The following is a 21,445-nucleotide window of genomic DNA, read 5'->3' on the forward strand; positions in this document are numbered from 1 at the left end:
GAATCCTAAGACTTTAATTCACAATATCTAATGGGCTGTCAAGCAAAGTATATATGGAAGACAAGATGTAAAGAGTAGGCTTGTTTCATCAAGTAAAACCCGATCTATAAAAACTGATTCTCAGGGTAGAGGGGGAATCAAACACCATAAATGGTTTCATTCAAGAGAAGTAAATGCTCAAAGGTCTTTTCAGAATTAAAAATAATTTCTCCGGCAGCCCAGGTGGCTCAGTGGTTTAGTGCCGCCTTCGGCCCAGGGCCTGATCCTGGAGACCTGGGATCGAATCCCACGTCAGGCTCCCTGCATGGAGCCTGCTTCTCCCTCTGCCTGTGTCTCTACCTCTCTCTCTGTGTCTCGCATGAATAAATAAATAAAATATTTTTTTAAAAAAATCTCATGCTGACCATGAAGTTCATGATCAATTTGTTTGAGGATATAAATTTTATTCATATTACCTGTTGTTAAGTGCAATATCCCATTTAGGGCAGGCAGCATTTTTTTTTTTAATTTCCCTAATACAGCTTTAAAATAGTTATATACAGGGGCGTCTGGGTGGCACAGTTAGGTAAGTGTGGGACTCTTGGTTTCAGCTCAGGTTATTATCTCAGAGTCATGAGATAAAGCCCCAAGTTGGGCTCTGCACTCAGCATGGAGCCTGTTTAAAGAGATTCTCATCCTCTCCCTCTGCACCACCACTCCTCGTGTATGCTAATGCTCTCTCTTTGAAATAAATAAATAAATCTTTAAAAAAAAAAAGTTATACAAATATGGTTTGGATAATTGGGGTAAGTCACAAGATTCCAATTATTTAACTATCAATTTTAGTAAATATTTCATTAAGCTCTATGTTTTATTCTTTTGAAATATAATCTTGTTTAAGTTTTGTTCCAAAATTAAAAATCGTATTTTTCAGAATATAAATTAACAAAATGATAATGCTTTTGAGTTGAACATAACGTTTCAGTTTTTTATTGACAGACTTATATTTGTAAAAATTAGGGAAATATCAAGAATATGTACAAGTTTTACACAGAAAATATAAAATGCAAGCTATTAATTTGAAGTAAATAAAATTCTAAATACCATTTTGATGATAATGGCTTATTTAAAATATGTAGTAAAATCATTCCTATTTAATGAAAATATTTTCTCTCAAAACTTACAGATAGGGACACCTGGGTGGCTCAGTGGTTGAGCGTCTGCCTTTGGCTCAGGTCGTGATCCTGGGGTCCTGGGATCGAGTCCTGCATCAGGCTCCCCGCACAGCAGAGAGCCTGCTTCTCCTTATGCCTGTGTGTCTCATGAATAAATGAAATCTTAAAAAAAAAAAAAAATCACAGATATCGGTTTCAAATAACTTCGCTAAGCTAAAATTACTACAGGAATTAAATATTTGATTTACTAACTTTCTAATATCCCTATAAAATTGATTGGGATGGGAATCAAGTCAATTATTAATTACCACTTTAAAATTTAGATTACTTTTTTATTTTTTTTTAAGATTTTATTTATTTATTCATGAGAGACACAGAAAGAGAGAGAGAGAGAGAGAGAGACACACACACACACACAAACACCGTCAGAGGGAGAAGTAGGCTCCATGCAGGGAGCCTGAAGTGGGACTGGATCCCGGGTCTCCAGGATCATGCCCTGGGCTGGAGGCAGCGCTAAACCCCTGAGCCACCCGGGCTGCCCAAATTTAGATTACCTTTTTATATATAAAACCTGTATCTAAGGGATCCCTGGGTGGCGCAGCGGTTTGGCGCGTGCCTTTGGCCCAGGGCGCGATCCTGGAGACCCGGGATCGAGTCCCACATCAGGCTCCCGGTGCATGGAGCCTGCTTCTCCCTCCGCCTGTGTCTCTGCCTCTCTCTCTCTCTCTGTGACTATCATAAATAAATTAAAAAAAAAAAAAAAATTTAAAACCTGTATCTAAGAATTCTGAGGTTAATATGTAACATTATCTATGTGAAGCATCAATAAGGATGCCAAATGTTACACATGGATACATTGTCCAGATATTTTAACTGCTTCATTTCAGCCATTTAACCAAATCTCAGTCTTCCTAAACAAATGCCTAATAAAATTTAACATTTTCTGGGATGCCTGGGTGGCTCAGTGGCTGAGCTCCTGCCTTTGGCCCAGGGTGTGATCCTGCGACCCCAGGATCGAGTCCCACATCAGGCTCCCTGCTTCTCCCTCTGCCTGTGTCTCTGCCTCTCTCTCTCTCTCTCTCTCTCTCTCTCCTCTCTCCCTCTCCTCTCTCTCTCTCTCTCTCTCTCTCTATCTCATGTATAAATAAATAAAATCTTCAAAGCATAAAATTTAACATTTTCTGATGATTCAGTACCAAATAATTATTATATAGTAATGATGAGATCTCAGGAAGCAATTTGCATTAAATGAGACATTTAAACAAACTAAATGATGCTTAATCCTATGATCTCACAGGTCTTCAGATTAAACAATTCACTGTTAGTAAAGCATCTAACAGTGCCTTTCTGAACATTAATTCTCTTCCTCTTCAATCTGCTTAGTCCAGCCTCTAACTCCAAGCTTCATCTCACTCCACCTTATTTTTTCAAAGAAAAAATAAGCTAAAGGTTTTGTCCAGATTAGAGAGGAGCTCATATCTGAAATCAAATCCATTTGGCTTTCCAGTTCATAAGCAAAATCACAAAGGAAATAAAACAAACAGGTATACTTGTGAGGAATGAAGAGACCAACTTAGATGGAGCAGAGAGTTCTTGTGAAAGGATGGAAAAAATTAACAGAGCAAGTACACCCCTGGGCTGAGGCTTAAATCTGTATGTTATCCTATGCGCCAGTATTTCTCAAATCGGGTTCCACGGCCATAATGCTGAGTTTCTAGCATTCACTGTAAGACATTTAAAACTGTATTTTAATTTTGATGTCTCTCCTAAATAAAATGTAAGGATGCTCTGAATCAGCTAAACTAGAAAGCCACCTTATAACTTAGGACTACCTACTTTTGTGCTTACTACTAAACTGAGTACAGTCATTCCCCCATAAGTAGTATTTTTCAAACTGTTGGTTATTACATCAGTGGACTATAAAATCAAGAGCAGCTCTGCAAAATAATAAGTAACAAATAACAAAATAGAATGCATCACACCTAGTAAGGTAGAAGTACTGTTTTGTGATACTTTTGTTTCAGTGTGACTAAATGGTGAAATTTTAAAAAGTTAGATCTTACTATGAGCTAAGGTCAAAACTTTAAGATCTAAAGACTCTCTTGGGTTTCTGCAAACTCAAATTTGAGAAACACTGTTACAAGAATTGGACTCCCAATTAGGTAGAAACATAAGAAGAGTAGAATACTGGGGACTTTCACAAATTGAAAGTAAAGTTAAAAAACAAGCTCAGGAAATACAGTGCCTGTTAAAAACAAAAACAAAAACAAGTTCAGTTACAAAAAAAGACGACCAAAGATTAGGACAAGACCTAGGATGCTATTATTGGACTGCACAATGTACAGACAACTCAAAACACCAAACGAGACCAGATTTAATTAAGACAAAGAATTGTTGTAAATAAAACATTCTACAAATTTTCCAAAGTTTGAGTGATGTAGTAGGGACACCCTTCTTCTACTTAAGAGACTGAGATTAGAAAAGAGGACTGGAAATGCCTTTAGCCAAACTAAGAGAAAAGGAGCAAAAAGATGTGCTTTGATTACAGAATATGGATGACAAGAAAAAAAAGCAGAGGGCTACAGAGAGGAAAAATTTAACCCATGAAAGTGCCTGACACTGCAGCAGGGAATAAAGGGAACTGGGATATGTGGTAGACTGTTATAAGAAGAACCATATCGCCGTGCACCCAAAAGAAGCTAGGTTTGACCACTTGTACCCAAAAGAACCTTGACCAACAAGACACAGGCAGAGGCTTACACAGCAGTTGTGCAATAGAACTTGTTCTCTTCAGGCCACGTAAAGAAATCCCAGATTACCTTACTAGATGATAAACGTGGAGACGAGCCAACTGAAATAAAACTACTGAACCAACTGAGGAACCTTGACCAACTCACGGGACAAGACAAATGAGTGAGACCATTTGGGACCGTTCTGCTCCAGACAACCTACCAGCTGACTAGAGACCATCCAACAGACCCATAGACTTGAGAACAGTAATAAAAAAGCTATTCTTCTGGGGTGTCTTACTGGCTCCTCCATTGGTAGAGCATGTGACTCTTAATCTTAGGGTCTTGAGTTCCAGACCCACATCAGGGGTAGAGTTTACTTAAAACAAAAAAAGAAGCTGTTCTTCTAAAGCCACTAAGTTTTTGGGCAGTTTGTTACACTGCAATAAAACTTATACAGGATACTTCAAGAAAAACCAAAGTTGGGGGTGCCCGGTGGGCTCAGTCTACAGAGCATGTGACTCTCAATCTCAGGATAGAGAATTCAAAGATCACATGGGGCATGGAGCTTACTTTAAAAACAAATACCTAATGCTGTAACATTCTGAACTTGTTTTTGTCTGTTTCAATGTCCCAAATTTAGAAGGGTGAGTCTTTAAGCAATGTATATTATCTATACTTAAAAGATTAATTAAAATTCCTTCGTTTTGGATCCTAAACCCTTCCTCTGGTTCTAATCTATCTTTTCTATCCTATTTGTCAATCCAACACCTGACATTTTCCTCCAAGATGCCAGTTTGAAGTTGCTCTATTTATCTGAGTGTTTATTTCCATCCTTCCCACTTCCATTTAGTCATCCAAGTTCATTCAAGATGCAATGTAAATAGTGTTTTTCCTTTCCTGATCAATTTTTACTAAATTAATTTCAAAATGCTCATAATTCACACTCTACTTACAATGTTATTTATCACGAGATACTCTACTATCTAATACTAATGCTTAACTGTTAATGTATGCATCAAATTTGTAAGGGCTTTGAAGGCAGAGATCTTCATAATTCTCCATACATCGCTTAGTGTTCCCACATTAGGAATTTAATTACCTAATTAAAATAAGTTAAGAAAAATATATATGTACTTGAATGAATTTTAACACATCTTCTTGGCTAAAGATAAGTACTCACAGACCATAAAGTTTTCCTAATGTAAAGTTAAGGGGGAGGGGGGGAAGGTAACATTTTTCTTCTGAGGTGCACTGTGCAACTCTCAATGCTAAAAAAAAGAAATAATGAATCAAGAGGTTCTGCTGGAAAACAATACATACTTAAAAAGTTACAGGGAGTATGTAACAAACACAATAGTAAAAAACAAACTTTCAATTTTATAAATTAGGTTCCTCCCATAGTGACTGGTAAATTTTATGAACTGGATTTATGTGTGGGAGTTGGAAAAAAAATAATTTCTCCACTTTGATAGAATTTCAAGGAAAATGAATACAGCAGCAGCTTCATAGAGTTAAGAACATATATTTTTTAAAAAATCCTTGATTTTGCAGGTTAGTCATACAAAATATCATGAAGGGCAATTGCAGAATACATCTTATCTTCCTCCATTTCAATTTTGGACCAGGAAGTATCAAGAGGGAGGCAAAAAAAATTTGGTAAAGTTTTCCTTTGCTAAAACAGGTATAAGCATATTCTGGAAAGTGGAATTTATTATCTCCAATATGGAATCATACTAATCATGAACATTTAAAAAATTATTTCCCTTGAGCATTACCTACACTTTTAAAGTTTAAATGACTTGTTACTCCCTCAATACCTAAAGTAATTATCACTAATTAATAAGCAAGCCATCCTTTCTTCTGATTTGAAGTGTCCTAAAAATTAACTTAAGATATCCCCTAATAATCAAAAGGAAAAAAGTCTAGTTTTTTTTTTTTTGAGGAAAGTAAGCATTTTCAAAACAATTGCCACTATAACAAAGCTAAGCAGAATATGTAGATAAACGAAAGAATCAACTTGTATCAAACAGATGAAACAAAAATATGCTCTGAAATATTTTAACTACATAATTTAAATACTCAGTAGCTCTTAACAGTTTTACTTTGATTTTTGTTTCTTATCAATAAAGCACCAGTTAATAAAAGTACTAAGGTCCAGCTCAAATCCTATCTCAATAAAGCTTTCTCTGACCAGCCAGAAATGTTTACCTCCTACTTTGAAAAATTGACTGAAATTACTATACATAAAATTAACTTATTTCTCTATACAGCTACCAATAATTAACAGATTAAACAGAGCCATACCATGGAATTATTACACAGTTTAAAACAGAAAGCCACAGATTTACATGAGGAGCTATGGAATGATCTGGAAGATACATTTTTTGCTGAATAAAAGATGCACTACATTTTCAATTTAAAAAATAGAATAAAAATAAATTTAATGTGTATTTAATTTAAATACACTGCCTTCTGACACCTCAACTGTCATCCTGAAGTTTTATTTATATCTTATTATTTTAGGGGTATCTGGGTGGCTCAGTTGGTTAAGTGTCTGCCTTTGGCTGAGGTCATGATCCCAAGGTCCTGGAATTGAGCCCTATAGGGGCTCCCTGCTCCACAGGGAAACTGCTTCTTCCTCTCCCTCTGCCTGCTGCTTTCCCTGATTCTGAACTCTCTCTCTCTCTTGCTGTCAAATAAACAAAAATCTTAAAAATATATAAATAAATCTTATTATTTTATATACTACTAGAGTCTTCTGTATCTTATATCCTCTAAAATCTAAATCTAGTCTTTGCATTAAATGCTTTCTTAAAAGTACAGAATTTTAATTATATCAAAAGGTCAAATATGTGCTTTAATCAGGAAAATTAAGTATGCTGAAATTGCTACCCTCCTACCCCACTAAAAGTGAATTGTTTAAGTAATTGTTTAAGTAATTGCTTGTAATTTCTACTAAGGAAGTAGAAATTTTCTTGACCTCTCAAGCTCAGTGTGAATTTAAATATGGTTGAACAGCATTTACCTGGACCTGTTCCAGATTAACTACTTTTCTTAACGTGAAAACTGTATTATCTTAACATGAAAAGATCATAACAATAAAAAAAATCTTAATATGTTATTTTTCTTTCTGTTTAGTGTTTCTCAAAAGAACACTGTGGATATGATATTCAGACAGAGAGATACATTTCAATGGGGTGGGACTATCCTAATCACCTCAGAAAATTTAGTATCCATGGCCCATGTACACTAAATGTCAGTTTCACATCCTCAGAGGCTGCAACGACCAAACAACTCACCCCACATATTTTCAAATGTCCTTGAAGAAAGAATTTCCAGGGAAAAAGTACTAGCCAGTTGAAAAACGCTGCTTATATGAATCAAAGTATGAAGTGTGTGTGTGTGTGTGTGTGTGTGTGTGTGCACGCGCGCGCATGGCAAAATACATATTTTCCCAACTGCAATTCAACATTTTTAAACAATTATCGGCCACCAGAAGATAAATGAGCAAAACCAGTCACAACTCATGTATTAATCAGTCATCCAGCCATGTATGTAACGCTGTCAACAAATATGACGCCCTGACAAACCAACCTTGAAATAGTACAATGGCTTAACTTTTTAAATGAGTAAATATTTTAAAATCCTTTTAGAACAATTCTTCTATTGAAATGCTTCTGTTTAAACTCCCCAAAAAATAACCTTCCACTGTACTGCACCGATCTCCTAAACAAAGGATACAAATCACAGATTACTACAATTAGTTGTCTACCTTCCTTCAGAGACTGTAGGCTCCTTGAAGCCAGGGACCATGATCATGATTGCCTGGCCCAGAGTGTACGTATTCAATAGCAATGTTGAGCAAGTGAATATGGACATGTCTAATACAATAAATAGTCCAAGAAGTTCCAACTATAATCAGTTTTTATATATAGTAATGGTCCTGACACAAATAAAGCAAGAAATTATTTCTGGTTATCTGGTTTGTATTCCTATTCTAGGTCGATTTTAAGAAAATCAATTAAGTGAACTACATTACCCAGATTAAAGCTAGCTTGTAAAGATTTAAGGAAATTTGAGATTCTTGACAGGGCACTCCCTTATACTCATCCTCCTCCTACTCAAGCTTTAAGCAAATGTTCAGGTAAACAAGTAAAAGTGGGGCATACTTCCAATCAATATAAAGAACAAAACAATACTCCTAACAGTAAGAAAAAATGTCTTTTATTTCTATTTTATTTCTAGAACTCAAAAAAAAATCTGTTACATTGTATTTCATTCAAAAAGAAAAAAAACTGGGCAGCCCCGGTAGCGCAGCGGTTTAGCACCGCCTGCAGCCCAGGGTGTGATCCTGGAGACCCTGGATCGAGTCCCACGTCAGGCTCTCTGTATTATGCCTGCTTCTCTCTCTGCCTCTCTCTCTCTCTGGCTCTATGAATAAATAAATAAAATCTTTAAAAAATAAAAAAAAAAAGAAAAAAGAAAAAAAATTTATAAACGAGGATGGATAAGCAACTTATACTTTTGTAGGTTTCACTATGTTCTCCAGAAATTCCTCTTCTACTGAGGTAAAAATTCAAAATACAAACTAGTTCATTTCTTAAACCGATTTTTTAAAGATAAATGCAACAATAAGGATTACTACAAGCACTAGGTGTTAAGACATACAGAATATTAAGTCTGAAGCTCAACAACTCTGACAAGTATGTTCATCTTTGCCTTTTTGAAGCATATAAATATCCCAGTTTTTCCCAGAGAAAGCTTACAAAAAAAAAAAAAAAAAAAACTAATCTCAAGGTTAGAAACAAGACGTAAGTTCTGGCTCCTAGCATTTCAAGCAGTTTTTAAATTGCTCCAATAAATTCTTTAATTGTTAACCACTGCTTCGCTCAACTCAAATCAGAATGTTAATAATAGCTAGGATACAATTTTAAAAAGACAATTATGTTTCAAGTTACTGTCCACTTGACAAGATCACTAAAACAAGCACATTTAAAAAAGAAAAACAGAATACGTTCTAGAGGGGATCAAATATTAGATACACTCTGTAAGTATTCAATTAATGGAGACTACTTTTAAATGCATTTAAATTTTTGTGGGATTTTAGTGCACGAAATATTTCATTTATCTTAAAATCCAGAAACGCAGTATTTGTTTTATTACTGTTTCCTGTAGCACTGGTCAATAAAAACTATTTCCGTATTATAAGACTAATCACTTAAAAGGAACACTAGGAATTCCGTTCATATTGATAAAAATACAATGCTGTTTCATCCATTAAAAATACTTTTTAAAGTGATAACTTGATGACCTTGTGTATGCTCAAAAAAGTCCAACCTGCACGAGAGTCCATTTTCTCAGAATTAGTAATCCCATTTATAAACATTGCTGGCCAAGAATATTTACAATAATTAGCCTTAAACCCATCAGTGGACACTGCTATCTGAAAAGTATCCTTCAGCAAAACTAGACTTTAATACTTTTCAATGACTAAAAAGCAGACTTAACTTAGAAAAGACCTCCTTTTATGGGTATCTTAAGTATTCTAATTAAAATCTTTATAACACCAATTCACGAGTTGGCCCAGCCAAGGTAGGTCAAAACGGCAAATTTCAACGGCAAATTTCCTTATTCTTTGGAATAAGGATTCTCTAATTTTGCCACAGGTATTCATCAGACCTTTATTATCGTAAGTGTGGAGCTTTCACATTGCATATACTCCTAGACAAGTCACCACTTGATCTCACAAAGTTTTTGTGTGTTTGTTTTTAAAAAGATAATGAAATACTACCAAATAATTAGTGACAACAACCTGTACACATTAACGGAGAATTTCTGTGTATGTTCTAGTATCCCCTGATCTTCCACAGGAAAGATTTCTGAAGACTAAAACTTAAGGGAAAATGTAATTTATTCGGAGATTCTAAAATAGTTAGAACCCATTGTTCGGCCTTAAGCTCAGTATCTTTCCCAAACAACTTCTCTAGAAGGATACATCCACAAGTTACCTCTACATGTGACCTGTTATACATTGTCTTTTTCCTCCTCGGGGCGACAATCCAACCAAAATCTTCACCACATCCAGTAGCAACTCCTTAAAATTTCAAACGTTAGCTGGGGATTTTGTGATCACGTCCATTACACGCAGACCCAAACTCTCCGATTTCTATCAAGCACCGTTTTTAAGATTCCAAATCCTGGTCAGAACGCAGTTACTGGAAAGCAGTGAGTGTCCTTGTGCAGGAAAAGGAAGGAAAGGTCTGAAAATTGACCTGTGCACAGGTTCCACAAGAACCTCAATTCCCTGTTCCACCAGGAGGCCCAACAGGGAAGGCTCCAAGTGAGAGGGGCGCTGGGGAGATGGGGAGGAAGGACACAGGGAACCGTACTCCTTGAAGGGCGAAAGCAAGAGAGAAGCGGACTCGGGAAAGCCGCTCCACAAGAACATTCGACCGTAGGATACAGGGAGAGCTCCTCTCCTCGGCCGAGGAGAGCCACCTTTACCGTGGAGGCGGTGCACCGAGCCAGCAAAGGCGAGAAGGGACGACCTCTGCGCCCCCCACCCCCGAACATCTCGGGCAGCCAGAAGGGGTCGGCGGGGACCGTTCCTCGGAACGTCAACAAAGGCCCCTTCAGTCCCAAGGCGAAACTCGAACAACAAAGGCCGGGAGACAGCGAGGACGGGGCCGGGGGCGGGACGGATGAAAGCAGGGGGAAGCAAAGGAATCAAACCAGTGGGGGCGGAGGCCCGTCGGAGTGGGAAACCAGAGGCGCAGAGGCGGGGGGCGCGGTAATCCCCAGTGCACAATAAGAGGAGGAGGAAAAGGAGGACCTGGCCTCCATTCCGCCCTTACCCTCTCCCTGCGACAGAGAGGGCTCCGGGGCTCGGCGGTCTCATCCCCTCGGCCTCGGGGACCGCGCAGTCCCGAGTTCAGGGGAGGAAAGGGGAGGGGGATTTTCCGCCCTGACCACAACTCCCTTCCCCCAGTTGGGAGCTGCCGACAACAACCGCCGCAACGGCAGGCAGCACACAAAGGCGCCTTCCTCGTAGTCCCGCTCCCGCCTGGGCGGCGGCGCCAACGATGCCAGAGAAGGCACGACCACCGCTCGGCCCCCAGGCGCTCGCTCGCCCTCTTCTCCCTCTAGCTGGGGAAAAGGGGGAGGGGACCCGGGCGCCCTCACCTGGCACAGCTGCTGACAGTACTCAGTGGCCGCTTCCACGGCCGGCACGCGGCTCTCCCGCAGCTGTCGCTCCAGCTCCTGGAGCCGCTCGCCCAGGCGCTGCAGCTCCGCGACGCAGCCGCCTCCGCCGCCACTCAACCTCTCCTGCTCGGCCTCTTCGTCCGCCATCTTCACACCCCGCTCCGTCGCGTACGCACCTGGGTCACGTGATAACACAATGCCACGTTCGGCGGGGTCACGTGCCGGGCGCGCTCGCACGCCGCCGAGCACGTACAAAGGGCCCGGTGGGGAGGACGGGGGAGCCGGGAGAGTGGCGCGAGGGAGCCCCAGGGAGGTGAAGGGAAGGGGAAAGGAAGAGGGCGGGGTTGGGGCGGCGCGGAAAACCGCGCTTTACTTACCCCGAGCGGGAAGTGGGCTGCAGCGGCCGAAAGGGGCGGGCCCGTGGAGGCCTGCTCTCGGTCACGTGGGCGCCGCGACGAGGGGGTGGGGGGGAGCCTGGGGAGGGGCAGCCCTCTCCAGTGTCCCGATTCCGGCGTGGCTTTCCCCAATCCCCGAAGTCTTCTACGGACGTATGCCCCAGTTCCCCAAGAAGACGGGTGAGAGAAAGCCCTGGGTGGGCTGGGGCAATGGCTGCATCCGCGGTCGGCCTGTAGGCAGGGCAGAGACACGGGGAAAGGGAGAAGGTGAAACCTACCCATGGACCGTAAGCGTGAGAGCCAAAGCGGGTCTATGAACTGTCAAAATTGTCTGACTTCTCACCAGGCGGGGGAGGGGAGGAGGGATCTAGTGCTCGAGGTACCAGATCTCATCCCACTAGACTCTCCTTCCTCCTCAGCCCCAGCCGAGAACGCCTCCCCCCCCCCCCCCCCCGCCCCTGGAAACCCAATCTCTAGGGGGCGGAGGCAACAAAGAAAAATAACAATTAGATCGGAGCGGAATGAGGTTCAAATCCTCAGTCGGGAAAACGGAGCGAACTCACGAAAAAGCAAGCTTAAGAGATTTCACTCTATGAAATTGTGGGTGTCGTAACCAGATGATTTTTTTTTTAAACCACGAAGACATTTCTAGAATGAGCGATAGACGACTAATCTGGTTCTGTGATTTAAGACTTTGTCCTACACGCTACAGAAATCACCATCACTGAAAACACACTCTATAGGAAAGCTCTTGAAAGTAGGTCAAGAAAAAAAAAAAACAGCAATAAGAACTCCATTAAAAATCACAACGGAGGAGGGGAAATGGGTGCTACGATAAAAGAACAAGGTTATCAAGAATTATTATAAATCTGACAGCATTCCCCCCCCCCCCGTATTGAAAATAGAGATGATATTCTCAACCATAGTTTATTTACAACCTGGAAGGAAGGAATAGGTGACACTTGAACAAAACAGTAGAAGGGGTACTACAAAAAGCCAACTCCTAATGTTCAGATTAATAAAACGAATATGTTGTTAGTAATTGAAAATTAGACAAGATGCTTATCTTTCTTAAAACTGAACGGTCTACACAAATTCAGAAGCAGTGATACTGATCAGGCACCTAGTCTTTTCACTATCATTCCACGTGATGTGTATCCTTCTAGTACAAGAATTTAAAATAAGAATCCGTATTGTGTGCTGCTAGAGATTTCTAGGCGCTACAGAAAATGTTCTCGATAGTATGTTGTCCAGAATGAATGTTTTGAAATGCATCAGCGATAGCAATGTTTATTGAGTGCCATTCTATAAGGTGAGTGGGCACAACTGAACCCCTCATGAAAAACAGTACCGGGGCCACCTGGGTGGCTCCGCCGGTTAACTGTCTGCCTTCAGCTCAGTTCATGATCCCAGGGCCCTGGGATCGAGCCCCACATCAGGCTCCCTGCTCAACAGGGAGTCTGCTTTCTTCCTCTCTCTGCCTGGAGTTCCTCCTGCTTGTATTCTCACTATCTGCCAAATGAAGAAGTAAAATCTTTTTTTAAAAGATAGAAGAACAACAGTATCAGCTAAAATATTAGTACAACATGTATTATTGATATTACATATTAAGACAAGTTCTTCAAATATGTACTTATGGAAGAGTCTGGGGAGTACATTCAAAGGAGTGGGGATATTTTTTAAAGTATCACGGATGGGGTGCCTGGGTGGTTCAGTTGGGTAAGAAGCTGCCTTTGGCTCAGGTCATGATCCTGGGTTCCTGGGATCCCACTCTGCTCAACAGGGAGCCTGCTTCTCCCTCTCCCTCTCCTCCTAACTGCCACCCTCCCTGCTTGTACTCTCTCTCTCACTCTCTGTGTCAAATAAATAAGATATTTTAAAAAGTGAAGTATCCCTGATAGCTGAAAAAGCAACAATTAGGGACGCCTGTGTGGCTCAGCAGTTGAGCGTTTGCCTTCCGCTCAGGGTGTGATCCCGGAGTTCTGGGATGGAGTCCCACATTGGGTTCCCTGCACGGAGCCTGCTTCTCCCTCTGCCTATGTCTCTGCCTCTCTCTGTCTCTCATGAATAAATAAATAAAATCTTTTTTTTTTAAAGCAACAATTAAGGCAGCTAATAGATTTTAATATTTGCAGCTCACTTTCCCAAGTGAAGTATTTTAGATATCCAAAACCATGTTTCTCCAATTTATGTTATTTTAGGATGACAGTGCAAATATAAAAAGTGAGAAATATGAAATGAGCCAGATGTAGCAGTAAATCCAAAGATATCAAAAGGTTAATAAAGTATATTTTCACTTCAGTTATAAGGACTTATATCACACCTAATCTACAGAAAGAAAGAAAAAGGGAGAAAAGGAAAATACAGGAAAAGAAATATATCCAAATACTGATTTAAAAAATACCCTGAGAGGGAACCCTGGGTGGCACAGAGGTTTGGCGCCTGCCTTTGGCCCAGGGCGCAATCCTGGAGACCCGGGATCAAATCCCACATCGGGCTCCCGGTGCATGGAGCCTGCTTCTCCCTCTGCCTGTGTCTCTGCCTCTCTCTCTCTCTCTCTCTCTCTCTCTCTCTCTCTCTGTGACTATCATAAATAAATAAAAGTTTTAAAAAAATAAAATAAAAAATACCCTGCGAATGTACATCTTTCCCACCTCCTGCCCAGGATAGCCCTAAAACCAAGGAGACTTGATTAGCAAATTGATTCTGAACACTATTAAGGTCTTGCAAATGTCCCCCACCATGAGCAACTAAGTGCTTCACTTTTATCTGTTATCTTTGAGCTCTACCTCCCTATTCTGTATTTCAGAGCCTACAGGAAATGGAAGGACTAGGAACGAGTGGTGTAATTAATCATCATTTACTGACTATGCACAGGCACTGCTTGGTTTGGGAAAATCACAGGTGCATAAAAACTATTCTTTGGGCAGCCCAGGTGGCTCAGCGGTTTAGCGCCGCCTTCAGCCCAGGGCCTGATCCTGGAACCCGGGATGGAGACCCACGTCAGGCTCCCTGCCCGGAGCCTGCTTCTCCCTCTGCCTGTGTCTCTGCCCCTCTCTCTCTGTCTGTCTCTCGTGAAGAAATAAATAAAATCTTTAAAAAAACAAAAAAACTATTCTTAGCTTGAAGAAGCTTACAGGTGTGATGAGTTACCTGCAAAGGCATTATATACAGGACGAGTGTTCTCTTATGAAAATGCGTATAGATTCAACTCAGAACACAAAAGTCTGAAGTGCTACCTAGAACGTCTACAGAATCTTAACAACGTACAGATTTTTAATTAAATGAGAAGGATTGGAAATACTCTCCCTTATGAGGTCGACATTGTCTTGGAGGTCTCAGAAATCTCATTCTTATCCATAGAAGACGTGTATCAACAAGTACATGACTTATTTGTACCTAAGCCCGATTTTTCCTAAATACCAAACTGTCAGTTCATGGGACTCGTTACACACATACATACACACATACATACATATACACATACATAAACACACACCTACTTACTGAGAAGTTCCTGGGGGATTTCGGAGGCCTGTTCCACTGAGCAACAAGAATAAGCCCTAGGGCCAAGAGAATGCTCCTCTCTGGGGAACTCAGTGTCTGAGCAGCGAGTGCCCGTGCCCATTTTGGACAGAGCGCGACTATGAACATGATATAATCATATGGACTTCACTCCCAAGAGGCTCTGTTTCAGAGTAAATCCGAGAGATAGGAATAGACCCCTACCCACTCCTGCGATCAATAAAGCTGGGGAAACCTTTAGGGGACAGATGTGTTTGCATCCAGGCCACCTGGGCTTGTCTGCTCGCGAGGTGCCCTGCTTGCCCCAGCCTGCATCTCTCCGGTGCACATTTTTTCACTAGAATTCTTGAAATAGCAGGGCCCAGGGGCAGGAAGGGAGTTGGGTTATGCCTGCTAACCGGGCCAGAGGGCCGGGCCAGGGATGCAGCGAGCGCGGCGCTTGCTTGAACCGATCGCTGGGGGGTGAGGCCGGGCAGGTCCTTCCGACCCGGGCGCAGAGACCCACCGCAGCCGGGCCCCCACCCCCACCCCCACCCCCACCCCCACATGCAAGGAGAGCGCGCCAGGCCAGGAGGTGGCGGCGAGAGCTTGCAGCTCTCGAGCCTCTGTTCTCGCTTCCCGGGCTCTCTCCCCGGCCCTCCGCGGCCGACAAGGGCCGCAGGACTAGAGCCGGACTAAGGCTCGCTCCGCTCCGCTCCGCTAGCCCCGTCGGCGGAGGCCAGCCCGGGCTCCCCCGCCCGTGGCCCATGGCTCGCTAGCCCGGCAGCCGTGCGGTGCTTGCGTCCTCCGTCCCGGGCCGCTGCCGCCGCCCGCGCCGCCGACCCAGCGGTGGCCAAGGCGGCTTTTCCACCTCGCGCTGCAGATCGAGTCCGCAGAGCCGCTGGGTCTCCTGGCCCGGGAGCAGCGGCCGCCGGGGGCCTCCGGGCCCAGAAATGCTGGAGCCTCAGCTGGGTGCGGCGGGGCGCCGGGCCCCCCGACACCGGCCGGGAGGGGATGCTCCAGGCTGTCCTGGCGAGGCCGCGGCGCGGGCACTGCTGCTCGGTCTCCGGCGGCTCAACCTGCGCTCCCCGAAGAGCTGGGCCGCCGGCCCCAGGCAGGCCCCTCCCGGACTCCGAGGCGAGGGCTGCCGTCTGCGTGGGTTCGGTCCAGGCGAAGGGAGCCCCAGTGTGCGAACCCCTGCCGTGCCCGCAGGCACAAAGAAGGAGCGCGGCTTTGACGCTCTATTGGCATCGGTTACAAACATGCCACATTTTGACAAGGAAGACATTTTTCTTGAGAGGAGCGGTGGAGGGACTCAAATAGGATGTTGGAAACCCTAGGCAGGTGCTGCTCCACATGCTGAAACGATTCCAGGGGCTCCGAACACAGGCCCACGTTTAGGAGGATTGATTTTAGTCCTTGAGTTGTCCCAGAAAGAAGATGGACAGGTAATTAAATGAGGAGGGATATTTTTATTGCCTGTTTGGATCTTTCTTTCTTTTTTTATTTTTCTCTCTTTCCACAGGAGGAAAAGCCACATGTGAATGAGAACCAGGAACAACACTTGAAGGAAACGCTTTTAAAACAGCCTCGGTTATTCAAGCTTATAAATTAACCAAGGTGAAAATAATCACTCAATAAAGCAAAATAAAATCTTGCAAGCATGAATGTGGAGAGTCCTTGAGTCAGTTCATAGTATCTCTCCAAAGAAGCAAAGAGAGATGTAGAAAGTGCCTTTCTATTTCCAAGTTTTTTTTTTTATTTCCAAGTTTTAATCACTGTATCTCATTTACCTCATTGGAAATCCATCAGAGAGTATTCCTTTTGTAGCATGAAGGATCAAAAAAAGCTTTCCCTTTTGCCCTTCTAGGTTCCAGTGATTAAATTGCTATAAGATTAACAGGAGAAAACAAAGTTTAGTAATACGTATACCTCCTGTATATACATGGAATAGACCCAGGAAAACTGTAAGCCAGGATATGGCTCTTACGACGATTTAAGTCCTGGTCTAGTCTACTGATAAGTGTTTCTAGAGGTTGAATCATCCCCTTCTTCTAGATACAGTGGACAAAGGAGACACACTCTCAGATTTCCCATATAAATATAAGTGTCCCTTACAAAAAAGTAACTTCTACTCAGTTCTCAGAGCTTACCTGTGTCAGCTTTTTCTTAAAAATAACCAGTTTAGGATAATCCACAGGCTAAGAGACACATTTTGGGGTAACAAATTCTGTTGCTCTTTAGTCTCACCTTTGAAACTTTAAATACGTTTCACGATCAAGAAGCTTGAATTGCAAAAAAAAAAAAAAAAAGAAGAAGAAGAAGCTTGAATTGCTCATCTTACTGAAACTGTCTCTTAGTTCTGAAAATTGGCCAGTTCAGTTAAACACTTGTGTCTCATTTCAGAAGGCAGCCTAGGTGGGCTCCAAAGTTAGGCCTATGTTGTGCAAGGAATCAGGTAATGAACAGGAACTGTTTCTGCAGAAACAAAAGAAAAGCAAAGGTTAATGATTAGAGAAAATGATAAATCAGTTTCTGAGCCCAGAGGACAGCCAGTCAAGATTTCTAGATGTCAGGGTTGAAGCACTTTCAGATGGAGTGAGGGGAGGCAGTAACAATCTGAGAGATTTTCATGGTTTGCAGTTTGAATGCCTCTGATTATATCATCAGTGTACCAGTAAACGTTCTGAGAGGAACATACAGCAACAAGTGTGAAGAAGATTTTCTAAATGATTTATTTGAGAGAGAAAGCATGGGGGATGGGAGGAGCAGAGGGAGAGGGAGAGAGAAAGTCAAACCAACTCGGAGATGAGCATAGAGCCTGACCTGGGACTCGGCATCACAAACCTGAGATCATGACCTGAGCTGAAACCAAGAGTTGGATGCTTAACCGACTGAGCCACCAAAGAGCCCCAATTTCTCTGAAAATTATATCAAGTGTCAAGCTTCAGTTTGCAGGACCTTAAGGTGAAGGACAGTTTTAGTACTTAGTGATTCCAAACTAAAGGATGGGAGAAAATTGGAAATGTTAATTTAGAGATTGTAGCCCGATGAGGAAACCAGAAGAATTTAGCATAAATACCAAAACCTCAAAGACAATCACCATGACCGGAGTTAACAGGACTAAAAAATTTTTTTTAATTTTATTTTTTTAAATTTTTTATTTATTTATGATAGTCACACAGAGAGGGAGAGAGAGGCTCCATGCACCGGGAGCCCAACATGGGACTCGATCCTGGGTCTCCAGGATCGCGCCCTGGGCCAAAAGCAGGCACTAAACCGCTGCGCCACCCAGGGATCCCCAGGACTAAAATTTGATATCCACATGTTATAATTTCTATAGAGGTATAATTTTTCTTTCTATAATTACTATTTTATATTATTTGGAAATGATCTAGATATTCAACAAATATCTCATCATTTATTTTAATTTAGAAAAACTAAAGTTTCAAACTACCAAAGAGATTTGGAACATTGTTTTTAAGTACGCATACCCTAAAATATAATTGTTGCTAAAAAATGTATCTATAATTCTTATCCAACTTATATCTATGTACATAATTTGTTCCCAACAATTGCTTAGAAGAATTTGTTTTTAATCCGATTAAATAGAGCTCTCCTACAAACTAATTTTAGCAACAAAAATAACACACATCTATAACGTGTATACATGCTAGACACACATAACCTTATAGACAGCAAGTCTTCTTGCGATCCTCTCTTTCTCTCTTTGCCCTTCCCCCTGCCCATATGCACTCTCTCTCTCTCTCTCTCTAAAATAAGTAAATACAATCTTTTAAAAATAAAATAAAACTTTAGCTATGAGATGGGCATAATAATGCAAAACTTATCGATATATAAAGATTTTTATACTTATCGATGTCTAAAGATTTTTCTTTATTTATTCATGAGAGACACAGAAAGAGAAGCAGAGACATTGGTAGAGGGAGAAGCAGGCTCTCTGCAGGAAACCTGATGCTGGACTCGATCCCAGAACTCTAGGATCATGCTCTAAGCCAAAGGCAGCTGCTCAACCACTGAGCCACCCAGGCATCCCAAAACTCACTGGTTTATAAAAGAGAAGTTGGATCCAAGCTGTGTTTCTGGCAGATGAGATAAATTAAGGTTACCTCCTTAGATGGCTAAAACTTTTTCTACTAATATTTGTGAAGAATACATTCAAGATTTTTTATTAGCCCACTTTTTCAATACCTGCCCCCTTTGTGTTTCTTCTAATGAGAAACCTCTCCCTAAAGTTTGCATTTCAAAAACTGGCTCTTAGTTCCAAGAGAAAGTGGAAGTAGAAAATCTACATGACAAAGGCACAGAAATTATCCAAGTTTTCTCCAAGAGAGTGAGAGAGGGAAACTGAAGAGACCCAAAGAAAAAAAGCTGTTTTTTTTTCCTTTGCTCCTTTTCCTGCTTCTATTCTTGCTAGAACCTGCAACCCTGCCTTAATGTATGTCCTCCTTATAAAGGTCAAGGAGGTAATAATTTTTTTTGAGACTTCCAGCACAATAGATAACATCTAAGGAGTGACCAGGTAAGGTTATCACATACATTTTCTGAGACCACTGACACCCTTACACAAAGACCCCTGGATTTAGGGCATAAGTGACTTACAGAGGACATCTGCACACTCATCCTTGTTCAACCAGTTCCTCTGTGCCCAAGAAGACACATAGAGCAGATGATTGTCCTCAATAAAAACTCCAGACCCTTATAAATAAAAATTTAAAAAAAAAAAAAAAAAAAGGATCCCTGGGTGGCGCAGTGGTTTGGCGCTTGCCTTTGGCCCAGGGCGCGATCCTGGAGACCCGGGATCGAATCCCACATCAGGCTCCCGGTGCATGGAGCCTGCTTCTCCCTCTGCCTATGTCTCTGCCTCTCTCTCTCTCTCTCTCTCTCTCTCTGTGACTATCATAAATAAATAAAAATTAAAAAAAAAAAAAACTCCAGACCCCAAGCAAAAACAAAAGTCATTCTCCTTTTCCTTTTTGAGTCTCCCAGACTCTCCATCAGTACCTGCTCTCTATTCATATAATAAAACTGTTCTCACTTCCTGCTGGCTCAGGTTTGATTTCTATCCTTCATATAGCCAAGGACCTTTCTGGCTGGTCCTTTGGGACCTCTCCCTCCTGCTCCCCAGATCCTTGGACCTGGCCTTCCCTCACAGTAGGAGTTTTGAGGGTATATTTGCCTATTATCAGAGGTTTAAGTTAATTACTATGTTGTTTTGTTTTGTTTAAGTAGGCTCTCTGCCCAATGTGGAGGTTGAACTAATGACTCCAAGGTCAAGGGTCGCATGCTTTACCAACTGAGCCAGGCTGGCACCCCTACATTAGTTACTAATTAAATTTTTCCTTTCCTTAAGTGTAAGACATTTGTGTCTCCAATTTCCTGATCTTTTGCAATACCTATAAGAATTTTGAGATGAGGGATCCCTGGGTGGTGCAGTGGTTTGGCGCCTGCCTTTGGCCCAGGGAGCGATCCTGGAGACCTGGGATCGAATCCCACGTCGGGCTCCCGGTACATGGAGCCTGCTTCTCCCTCTGCCTGTGTCTCTGCCTCTCTCTCTCTCTGTGTGTGACTATCATAAATAAATAAAAATTAAAAAAAATAATAAAGATTTAAAAAAAAAGAATTTTGAGATGAATAGGGGCTTGAGGATTAGTGAGAATAGTAGGCTTTGAATTGCTTCTAGAACCACATTTCTGGCTTTGTAGAGATTTGCAAGACAAAGACAGTTGTTTCCAATTCTTTAAAGAACTGGATTGCAGCCTGAATATCGAGGGGCTGAGCTACCCATTCAATTAAATTATCTTCAATTTGTTTCTTTATATCAGGAAGACTTCCATTACAAATAAAATGGGAATTCAGAAAATGTCTTTGTTCTGGAACTTCAGGGCTTAATGTATTTAATGTCTTTAAGAAGTCTGTATAAAGCATTTAACAAAAGGCCTTTGGATGCTCTTCTTTCTGAATGCATAACTCAATCTTAGACCATTTCATTTTAGGGTGAAAACTTCTAATATTTCTCTTATCAAGTCCCTATCAATCTCCAGCTGAACTATTTCCTGGTTATTTGTAGGAGAGAGGGCCTGAAAGAGTTTCTGGTCATCTGTTTCCTTGGGGTGGGGGAGAGTCTCCCTGGGAGCCATCTGGCTTGTCTGATGGTTATAGTATAATCTTGGTTGGGAAGAACACCCCTCAACAGCCAATTTAGGCCCCTGTGAGTGGGCTTGTGAATGACCACTAAACTTTCCAACTCCTCTCTAAATTTGGTAGGGTCTTCTAAGAGGGATTTATAGTTTAGAAGATCTGTTGCTGGGATCCCTGGGTGGCGCAGTGGTTTGGCGCCTGCCTTTGGCCCAGGGCGCGATCCTGGAGACCCGGGATCGAGCCCCACGTCGGACTCCCGGTGCATGGAGCCTGCTTCTCCCTCTGCTTATGTCTC

At 41.9% G+C, this 21,445-nt stretch overlaps 1 protein-coding gene across 2 annotated transcripts in view; it reads right to left on the minus strand.

The window, feature by feature from the left end:
- The window catches only part of ZNF292 (zinc finger protein 292), a 101,087-nt gene extending 85,553 nt beyond the window's left edge, over nucleotides 1-15,534 (minus strand). Inside the window, exons 1-3 of one of the 2 annotated variants that reach the window (XM_041747122.1) lie at nucleotides 14,992-15,534; nucleotides 11,467-11,715; nucleotides 11,069-11,265 (exon numbers count right to left, since the gene is read on the minus strand). In XM_041747122.1, coding sequence (XP_041603056.1) covers nucleotides 11,069-11,236 — 168 coding nt within the window. In that variant the 5' untranslated portion in view covers nucleotides 11,237-11,265; nucleotides 11,467-11,715; nucleotides 14,992-15,534. Of the gene's footprint in view, nucleotides 1-11,068; nucleotides 11,359-11,466; nucleotides 11,716-14,991 lie in introns of those variants that run through there. The other variant, XM_041747130.1, reaches the window with a different exon arrangement.
- Between the last annotated feature and the right edge of the window lie 5,911 nt (nucleotides 15,535-21,445).

Source organism: Vulpes lagopus, chromosome 1 (genome assembly GCF_018345385.1).
Source record: "Vulpes lagopus strain Blue_001 chromosome 1, ASM1834538v1, whole genome shotgun sequence".
Classification (NCBI taxonomy): domain Eukaryota; kingdom Metazoa; phylum Chordata; class Mammalia; order Carnivora; family Canidae; genus Vulpes; species Vulpes lagopus.